General features: G+C 40.5%; 1 protein-coding gene across 1 annotated transcript; it reads left to right on the top strand.

Annotated features, from left to right (window-relative positions):
* The first annotated feature begins 289 nt into the window (after positions 1–289).
* LOC126088290 (piggyBac transposable element-derived protein 3-like) lies at positions 290–1,024 on the top strand. The gene has a single exon (XM_049906419.1). The coding sequence runs from the start codon at positions 290–292 to the stop codon at positions 1,022–1,024; it is 735 nt and encodes a 244-aa protein (XP_049762376.1).
* Positions 1,025–11,466: the final 10,442 nt, after the last annotated feature.

Here is an 11,466-nt window from a genome sequence, read left to right as displayed (position 1 = left end):
GAGTGAGTATTGTTGCAGCACTTATAGGTGTACCATGTCTAAGAATGTGCTGGGAGAGGAAAAGTAGGTACCCACTAGTTGCAGACAGTGTTTCAAGAGACAGATTTTACCTACTGAGTAACAATATAAAATTAATTGACGACAATGCTATTAGTGAACAGGAAAAGCAATACAACTTTTGGAAAATAAAACCAATATTGGAGACTGTTAGAAAGGGATGTTTAGAAAACCATCGTCAAGGGAAATATCTATCGATGAGCACATGATACCGTTTCATGGACAAGTGAAAATGAAGCAGTATGTAAAGGGAAAACCTAACCCAGAAGGTTTGAAGAATTTTGTCATGGCAAACCCTAATGGCATACCCCTTGATTTCTGTATGTATGAAGAAAAAGGGAAAGAAATTCAGTCTGAAAAAGTGCCCCCTCCAGAGAAGTTAGATGCAGGAGGCAGAGTAGTGTTGAAACTTAGTGATACATTGACAGAGAAGTTGTCAATTTATGTTGACAGGTATTTTACTTCTGTTCCCCTCCTCGACAAGTTACTGAGAGACAGGAACATTACTGCCACTGGCACAATAATGCTGAGTCGCATCCTGAGAGGTATACGGCTTGAGGAAGATGCAACAATAAGAAAAACAAGAGGCAGCCATGATCAGGTGGTAAGGAATGACGGGAAACTAGCAATTATCAAATGGTTTGACAACCTAGCAATTTATTTGGCTTCAACAAAATCAGATATTGGGCCAATTGAAAAATGCACACAGTGGTCTAAAAAAGAAAAAAAGTACATTGCATTTCCTCACCCATGTGTAGTAAAGGCATACAATATTTACATGGGAAGTGTTGACCTGTTAGATAGGATGATGGGAAAGTATGGCATGAGAGACCAGACCCACAAATGGACCATCAGAGTGATTCATCACTTCATTGATTTTGCAATTGCTGCTGCATGGTTGGAATACTGCAATGCAGAATGGTATTGCAAAGAAACATACAGTGCCATACTATCAGTTCAAGCTTGATATTGCAGAAAATTTGATATATTTTCACCAACGGTCAAGTTTACTGATCGAACCTATGGAGCAAGAACTAGACTCCGAAGAAGATTATTTACAAGGTAGGAAAAGACCAAGACGTTCCTCTACCACCAAAGGAAAAAAGAAAAGCAAGCTAGCTTCATTTGCCTGAAATGATGAACCATGTTCAAAAGAACAGGTCAAAATGCTGGGCAGAAGGCTGTAGAGGTCTCACTTTGTACGATGTGAGCAGTGCAAAGTGTTCCTTTGCTTCACTGCTGACAGGAACTGTTTTAACAAATTCCACAAAAAATTAAAATAAATTTAGTACAAGTGTTGTTAATTTACATTTGATACTTGTGATAATACCAAAAGAGGAACAATTATTTGACACATTTTGCTGTGGTAATTTTGTTTATATATTTTTAATTGTTTACATAGTATAGTTAAAAATTTTGATACCAAATTACTGTTTTCACCTATCATGGTATCTACAGAAAATATGAACAATGTGTGTAATATTTCTGACTGGAATTTTTTTGGAATAAACCAAAATGAAACTGCATAGTTGTGTGTATAAATGCCCTGCTTGAGTCCCACGGTATCATATGTGATACCATCTATAAAAAATTGTCAAAGGTTAAAATTTTTTTTGAGGGTCATTCATTGTTAACTAGCATTAACAGATTGCAGTTAACACAAATTTAGTTCACTTGGAATTTTAATATGTGCTCGAGACTGAATAGGTTATGTAGCACCACAACTGAGTGACTTACAACCAACTATCATTTTCCAGCAAGATGGTGCACGACCACATTGGGGACTGCATGTTTGTCGGTTCCTCAATGAAACATTTCCAGGCAGATAGATTGGGAGGGATGGGCCAATTCCTTGGCCACCGCGTTCGCCAGATATCACTCCCTTCGACTTTTTTATGGGGATATGCAAAAGATATCGTGTATCAAATACATATATGGGACACTGCTGACTTGAAGCAAACGATTCGTAATGCCATTGCCACCATTGAAGACACTATGCTACAGCGAACATGGCAAGAAATCGAGTACCGTCTTAATGTGATTTGTGCAACTAAAGGCGCCTATACAGGGGTCTATTAAACACTGTCAAAAAACTTTTATAAACACTGATTACAATAAAATAAATGTTGTTGAAATATTTCAACAACTGCTGTTGTAATAAAATTTTGAAGCTGTAAAGCGACTTTATGGGCACCCTGTATATTTAAGTTATGAAATACAAAGGTGGCTGGATGGTCAGTATAACTAAATACCAAAAGAAGCAGAAACTTTTTAAAAAAATTGATCATGTTATTGTCTGGTAACCGAAACTCACAGAAAATTTGTCGGAGTTGCGTGTCTGCCCTCATGAGTGCATCGTTGCTAACAGTATTTCATGAATAAACTAACGAAAACCGTCTGGAGCCTTTCATAACTGCATGGTTGTTCGTTTGTGGGAAAATGCATGCATTATAACGAAGCCATGAATTATCAGAGCCAGGCTGTTAGCTATACCGTATGCAGTCTTTATGCAGATTTGGAATCGATGCATATTTTTGACGTGCGACATCGCAACTACGCCGTAGGCCCGGCGAATAAAAAGTGTGTACACACTGCTTTGAAAACGTGCGCTGCGCGAACTGAGATCTAATTAGCCATGAATACAAGTTGGTGCAAACTTGTAAATACTGATTAAGTGTTGAAAATGTGTATTTTTTAAGAAACATCAATACTGAATGCATTCTTTTTCTGTCTTGCAGCTTATATATCTCAGAATAACTACCTCTTTAACATGTTGCGTAATGTATTTTAACAATGAATATCGGAAACACTTGTTACACAAATTCCTTTTGAATCATCAGTTTTTTTTTTTTTTTTTACTTTTATGTCATAGATTCTTATATTTGATATCTTCTCCGTTCTTGCATCTCTACAGCACGCAATATCTCCACTAGTAGTAGTAGTAATAGTTTTATTCATCCATGGAGCTGTCTCACAAGGATATTGGGTACGTCATGGTGTTACAGTTTAAGGACAGAAAACGTAATTCATACATACAGATATCTGCACACTTATAGGTTTAGTTTGATTAGGAAAGGGCAGTGTATTTAAAACAGCGCAACCTCGCTTTTCTCAGGTTGCTTTCTTCTTTGTTGAGTCATCACTCTTTGTGACTGGGTTGACGCGGCCCGCCACGAATTCTCTCCTGTGCCAACCTTTTATTCTCAGAGTAACACTTTCAACCTACGTCCTCAATTAGTTGCTCGATGTATTCCAATCTCAGTTTTCCTCTACAGTTTTTGTCCTCTACTGTCGCCTCTAGTACCATGGAAGTTATTCCCCTATGTCTTAACATATGTTCCCTCATCTCTAGTGTACACGGTCATTTGATTATTCGTTCTTGCAAAGAAGTTAAATTATAATGTAAAAATCTGGTGCTCAATGTCAAACACTGCACACACTGTACATAAATTAGTCCATGATGAAGGAAGCTGCTGTTTGCACTCTTCATTGATTTTTCAACATCAGTCACTGCACGCACTACATATACGGTACACGCACACCATCAGCTGGCATCAGACCGTGACGATGATGTTTGATTTCCGTTTGGTTATCTGGAAAACTGAATCACCAGCCCGCTATAATCAGTGAGATATTGAGCTCAGAGAGAGGGTAAGATGTTAGTATTACCCTTTACAGAGCTTTGGTGTTAAGTTTTCGAGAGCGAAAGTGTTGTAAAATAGAGCAACAGTTTCGCGAAACCAATTTAGGAATGGGGTTTCGCACAAGTTAAGCTCTTCGTTTAAAACTAAAGTATGATACTGTACAAATAAATCAAGTTTTACATTTAGTGGACCAGGTGCGTACAAGATTAAATGCAATCACTGCCGTAAGCAGTATATACGTCAAACTGGTAAAACTTTGAGACCCGTAATAAATCAGCATTCTGAGATAATCTGACTGAAATGAAACAGTCGGTAGGACCAATCTTGAAATTTTACACGCCAAAGGGACGTTTCTTGAACATCTTGGAAGAACTTAAAATACCTGTAAATTATAGATTGCAGCGATCAGTCGTTCTTTTTAAATTTTATTGTGCAGATCTAGATTTCAGCTAGAAGCTAGCCATTCTCAATGCACTATTATTTTCGCTCAATGCATGTAATTCCCTGTTGGTCGGGATTCATCCACAACTATTCAGTGAACTGTGGATGAAGGCCGACCAACAGGGAATTACGAGTATATGCATTGAGCGAAAATAATAGTGCATTGAGAATGGCTAGCTTCTAGCCGAACTATAGATCTGCACAATAAAATTTAAAAAGTACGACTGATCGCTGCAATCTATAATTTACGAGTCAATGCAACAGTCGCTGAGTGCCACAACTTTCTGAATGGAAGGTAACCTGATGAACTTAAAATATTTGGACATCACCTGAAAGAACCAGGTAAAATACTGTCTTCAATGTGACATCAGGAATTCTGAATTTCTGAATTTTCCATTCAGAAATTCTTTTAATTTCCTTTTAAATACTATATGGCTGCCTGTCAGACTTTTGATGCTATTAGGTAAGTGACCAAAGACTTTTGTGGCAGCATAATTTACCCCCTTCTGAGCCAAAGTTAGATTTAACCTTGTGTACTGAAGATCATCCTTTTTCCTAGTGTTGGAGATGACAATGCGCCATTTCAACGGGCCACAATTGTTCACGATTGATTTGAAGAACATTCTGGACAATTAGAGTGAAAGATTCGCTCACCCAGATCGCCCGACGTGGATCCCATCAAACATTTATGGGACATAGTCGAGAGGTCAGATCGTGCACAGCGAGTGATTTGGCCATGCAGATCGTTCGACATGAATGCCATTGAATATTTATGGATCATAAATCAGGCGTCAGTTCGTGCACGAAGTCCTACACTGGCAACACTTTTACAATTATGGAGTCAACATGACTGTATTTCTGCAAGGGACTTCCAAAAACTTGTTGGGTCCATGTCTCGTCGATTCGCTTCACTACATCAGGAAAAAGGGGTGCGACACGATTTAGGAGGTATACCATGTCTTTTGTCACCTCAATGTATACGTAAGTGATCACGTTATCCCATATGGATAAATGTATGTTAGACAGGAATTTTCTTTGGTATGTACTGTGTAGAACTTGGCTATCAACTCAGCTAAGCTAAAAGTACCGAAATGCCATTAATTTGTTGAGATAATAAGCTGCACTGCAGAAACGATACTGGAGTAAGATAGTCGACACTTGGTGCTGCAACGTGTAATGTGATTAATAACTGAATCTAAAGGCCACATGGTTAGCTTACGTACAGAGAGCTTGAATTAACTTTTATTCTAACAAGTATAGTAGATCAGTTAGTGTTAACTATCACATTGGCGAAGAAGGAAACAGATTTAATTTTTAGCAATTTTATTACAGCAAATGTTCGAAAATCATGTTTCCAAAATCGAACAAAGTTGACATCACAGAAGACATGTTTTGGGCCCCCTGTTGGATAAAATCGTTCTGCTAGATACACAAATACGTTCGCTTACCAGCCAAACTCCTTCACTCTCGTCAGTGATAGTCTGGTTGTTTTTTCCACCCTGTTTACGAGGGCAAATCGATATGCGGAGAAAACTTTTTTCCTTCTCCTTAGGTTCACAGCACTGATATCACAATGACATTCGTTAAATTCAGGCCCCTCGCGGGGTAGCCGCGCGGTCTGGGGGGCTTGTCACGGTTCGCGCGGCTCCCGCCGTCGGAGGTTCGAGTCCTTCCTCGGACATGAGTGTGTGTGTCGTCCCTAGCGTAAGGTAGTTTAAGTTACATTAAGTAATGTGTAACCTTAGGGACCCATGACCTCAGCAGTTGCAGTTTGGTCCCATAAGAACTTACCATAAATTTCCAAATTTCCGTTAAATTCTTTATCGCTCTTGTTCAATGGCCGTGTTGGTTTAGGGAATTACTCTATTCTTAATGATTTCAGGGCATTTTGTTATGAGTGCCCCGTTGTCCGTATGCACCAAGGAATGGAAAATGATTGGTTTACTGAAGTCTGCAGGAACTATACATAATCGAAATAGAACAGAATAACCAAATTAACTTCCTGGATATAGCAATCAAAAATCAAAATAATAAACATGCGTTTGAAATTTACCGTAAACCCACAGCAGCTGATGTAATCATTCTCCAACCCTCGAACCACCCACAGTCATGAACGCAAACAGCAATTCGACACTTGCTCCATAGACTCAACACAGTGCCTCTCAACAATGAAAACTACCAAACAGAACTTGACATAACAATGCAGATGGCCAAAAACAATGGCTAAATAGTAACATAGTCACAAAGCTCAAACAAAATTAAAATCAAAATAAAAGAAGAAAACACAATACCACAGACAACAACACAACAGAGCCAAACACTGTCACAAACACATGAAAAGGAGTTATCCTATTGGCCATTACAATGTTCAGGAAACTTTCCCCATTAATGTGAATGAAGTTGTAAATTTTATAAATTTATGGAGTCTCTGTAATAATCATATTCTTTGAAAGACTGTGTTTGTGGCCAGGGATGATCGTCACAGAGGTTAACTTTGCTTTGCCAGAATAAGTCAGAGAGCAACAGTAGATACGGTAGTCCAGTTCTTTATACACTCCTGGAAATGGAAAAAAGAACACATTGACACCGGTGTGTCAGACCCACCATACTTGCTCCGGACACTGCGAGAGGGCTGTACAAGCAATGATCACACGCACGGCACAGCGGACACACCAGGAACCGCGGTGTTGGCCGTCGAATGGCGCTAGCTGCGCAGCATTTGTGCACCGCCGCCGTCAGTGTCAGCCAGTTTGCCGTGGCATACGGAGCTCCATCACAGTCTTTAACACTGGTAGCATGCCGCGACAGCGTGGACGTGAATCGTATGTGCAGTTGACGGACTTTGAGCGAGGGTGTATAGTGGGCATGCGGGAGGCCGGGTGGACGTACCGCCGAATTGCTCAACACGTGGGGCGTGAGGTCTCCACAGTACATCGATGTTGTCGCCAGTGGTCGGCGGAAGGTGCACGTGCCCGTCGACCTGGGACCGGACCGCAGCGACGCACGGATGCACGCCAAGACCGTAGGATCCTACGCAGTGCCGTAGGGGACCGCACCGCCACTTCCCAGCAAATTAGGGACACTGTTGCTCCTGGGGTATCGGCGAGGACCATTCGCAACCGTCTCCATGAAGCTGGGCTACGGTCCCGCACACCGTTAGGCCGTCTTCCGCTCACGCCCCAACATCGTGCAGCCCGCCTCCAGTGGTGTCGCGACAGGCGTGAATGGAGGGACGAATGGAGACGTGTCGTCTTCAGCGATGAGAGTCGCTTCTGCCTTGGTGCCAATGATGGTCGTATGCGTGTTTGGCGCCGTGCAGGTGAGCGCCACAATCAGGACTGCATACGACCGAGGCACACAGGGCCAACACCCGGCATCATGGTGTGGGGAGCGATCTCCTACACTGGCCGTACACCACTGGTGATCGTCGAGGGGACACTGAATAGTGCACGGTACATCCAAACCGTCATCGAACCCATCGTTCTACCATTCCTAGACCGGCAAGGAAACTTGCTGTTCCAACAGTACAATGCACGTCCGCATGTATCCCGTGTCACCCAACGTGCTCTAGAAGGTGTAAGTCAACTACCCTGGCCAGCAAGATCTCCGGATCTGTCCCCCATTGAGCATGTTTGGGACTGGATGAAGCGTCGTCTCACGCGGTCTGCACGTCCAGCACGAACGCTGGTCCAACTGAGGCGCCAGGTGGAAATGGCATGGCAAGCCGTTCCACAGGACTACATCCAGCATCTCTACGATCGTCTCCATGGGAGAATAGCAGCCTGCATTGCTGCGAAAGGTGGATATACACTGTACTAGTGCCGACATTGTGCATGCTCTGTTGCCTGTGTCTATGTGCCTGTGGTTCTGTCAGTGTGATCATGTGATGTATCTGACCCCAGGAATGTGTCAATAAAGTTTCCCCTTCCTGGGACAATGAATTCACGGTGTTCGTATTTCAATTTCCAGGAGTGTATTTTGCGACTGTGTAACATTTTATTGTAAGAACACAGCATATGGTTGAAGTTTGTTGTAAAAAATTTGTAACGAAGCATTTGGGCTTGTTTTATTGTTGAAACAAGTGTCAAGGGAGGCAATTGAGCACAGGAGAGTTACTAAGAAATATTTTGTTAACTTGTCTAGGTGTAAGAACTTTATGAAAAGTTGTACTGTTGTTATGGTTTAATGAAGCACAGTTAAACTTGGAGTCTTTCTTCTCATTTATCCGTCGTTAATATTAGTTCCCCATGTACATTTACTTTCATGACTCTTTGCGAAGTCGTATTGCGTACCGCGAGTTGTGTACTGAGAAGCATTTATGAAAATTGGTAAGATATGGACCTGTGTTGCACATCGCAAATACGGCAAATGAAATTTGATTTTTGACAGTCACATCATTATTCCTAATAACAACGAGTTACAGAGCAGACGACGATTCCGTGCTCACAGGTAGACCAATAACTTTAATTACCATCAAGTGTATGTCCGTTGTAAGGCGCAGTGATTGGTAGAGTGTATTTGTGAAAATAATATAAGTATCAGTTGATTGGCTTAATACTAGTAAAAGATTTCAGTAAAGTACCATCTCGTCAATTTTGAATCAGTCTTATCAGAAAGTCAGACCGTTAATTTATATTCATTTGCTGTGCAGTTACAATAAAACTTCTGCAAGAGTGATTGTTTTGCAAGTGTAAAGATAAAGATTACCAATAGTCAATGTCAACATTTGAAACTGGGGCATTTTGTTTAGCAGTCAGATGGAGTATGTAAATTTAATTGAAAACGCATTGCTTTCTCGCAGACAAATTGTTTGATGTACCAGCTAATCTGGATTTTCCATCGTGTAGCATGAACTCCACATACTCCTGTTCAAAAATAAATTTTCATAGTTCTCTTGTGTTTCACTGAGTTTTAAATATTTCGACATAAAAAATAAGTTGTACGCATTTGTCAGTTATGTATTTGACACTTACGAACAGGAGTGTTTTAGATTAGGTGACTTTGCAACCAATCGAGATAACGATAGCTGTAGGAAATCAAGAAGTATGAGTGTAAGAGCGAAAGAAATGCCTACCACAGGTGAGAGGATTAAAATCCTAATGGTAAAGCATTTGCAAGTGCCAGAGTTTGAAGCGCTCATGAAATGCAGTGAAGCTCACATAATACTAGGCCCACAAAGCTGATAGAAACTGAAATTGAAAGCAGTGAGATTTTTTGGGAAAATTGAAGTGTATATTGAAAGGATAGGCAAATGGGAAATGGACGTGGTGTATCTGTCACAGTAGACAAGAAACTCAAATCCACCGAAGTAGAAACTGAATCTCTATGTGAGATTGTTTCGGTATCAGTGACCATGACGCAGTTGTGGCAACAATGGTTACCAAAGTGCAAACGACATCTAAAACAAGCAGAAAAATGTATTTGTTCAGTAAACTAGATATAAAATCAGCAGTGTCATATCTCCGTGAGGAACTTGAAACTTTCAGCACAGGGCAGAAGCATATATAGGAACTCTGGCTCAAGTTTAAAAGAATAGTTGACCATGCACTGGATAGATATGTCCCCAGTAGAGCAGGTCATAATGGTAGGGAGCATCCATGGTACACAGTCAATGTAAAGAAACTTCTAAAGAGACAGATCACTACATAACAGATGTAAAACAAAGCATAGAGCTATAGACAGAAAAATACTGAATGAAACGCATTTAGCTGTCAAGAGAGCAGTGCGTGAAGCCTTCAGTGACTTCCATAGCTGAATTTTGCCAAGTGATCTTTCACAGAACTAAAAGAAATTCTGGTCATATGTAAAGGCTGTTAGTGGCACCAAAGTTAGTCTCCAGTCCCCAGTGAATGAGACACGAAGTGATATTGAGGGCATCAAAGCAAAAGCTGAAATGCTTAACTCTGTTTGTATTGGTACGTAAGAAAGGCACTTACAAAAAACATTAGCGCAACCGCTGTAAGCTCCAGTAAAAGATGTATTTTACTATGACGGAAGGCGGTAACAAATGAGGGAAACAACATTCAATTTTTTTGTCAATTAATAGAGAGACTGTCTTTAGTTCTCGAGTAGGGAAGACGTATTTTTTGTAAGATGTGTGTGGCAGCCATTTGTGTTGTCTGAATAATAGTTTTTATTGGAACAAAACCACGAAAGTTTTCTTTTCTTCTGTGCATCATCTCATTGTCAGGCCCGCATCTGAAGAAGAAGCCCGATTAAGAAATGTTATACACATGGTCAAGAAATAAATACTTATGGCGGAAGAGTATGAATGTAACCAAGGACACCGGAAGTCAGTACACGACACGACTGGTTCACAATTTACGAGATCTGTGAATTAAAAGAATAGACAATTTATTCCCTGCAAAAACTCATTAAAAAACCAAATACGTCAATAGTATACAATCAACAATTCGTTTATATATATATATATATATATATATATATATATATATATATATATATATATATATATATATATATATATATAGAAAAAGGTACGGTCAAACTTTCAGGAAACATTCCTCACACACAAAGAAAGAAAATATGTTATATGGACATGTGTCCCAAAACGCTTACTGAGCTCATTTTATTACTTCTCTTCAAATCACATTAATCATGGAATGGAAACACACAGCAACAGAACGTACCAGCGTGACTTCAAACACTTTGTTACAGGAAATGCTCAAAATGTCCTTCGTTAGCGAGGATACATGCATCCACCCTCCGTCGCATGGAATCCCTGATGCGCTGATGCAGCCCTGAAGAATGGCGTATTGTATCACAGCCGTCCACAATACGAGCACGAAGAGTCTCTACATTTGGTACCGGGGTTGCGTAGACAAGAGCTTTCAAATGCCCCCATAAATGAAAGTCAAGAGGGTTGAGGTCAGGAGAGCATGGAGGCCATGGAATTGGTCCGCCTCTACCAATCCATCGGTTACCGAATCTGTTGTTGAGTAGCGTACGAACACTTCGACTGAAATGTGCAGGAGCTCCATCGTGCATGTTGTGTCGTACTTGTAAAGGCACATGTTCTAGCAGCACGGGTAGAGTATCCCGTATGAAATCATGATAACGTGCTCCATTGAGCGTAGGTGGAAGAAACTAAAATGAGCTCTAACATGGAAATTAAGCGTTTCCGGACACATGTCCACATAACATCTTTTCTTTATTTGTGTGTGAGGAATGTTTCCTGAAACTTTGGCCGTACCTTTTTGTAACACCCTATATATATATATATATATATATATATATATATATATATACTCCCTGTATTTGGTCCCGAACATGACGGATTTGCACCTCATTCAGTGCAACTCGT

Source organism: Schistocerca cancellata, chromosome 6, assembly GCF_023864275.1.
Source record: "Schistocerca cancellata isolate TAMUIC-IGC-003103 chromosome 6, iqSchCanc2.1, whole genome shotgun sequence".
Classification (NCBI taxonomy): Eukaryota; Metazoa; Arthropoda; class Insecta; order Orthoptera; family Acrididae; genus Schistocerca; species Schistocerca cancellata.
This window is presented reverse-complemented; position numbering and strand designations above follow the sequence as displayed.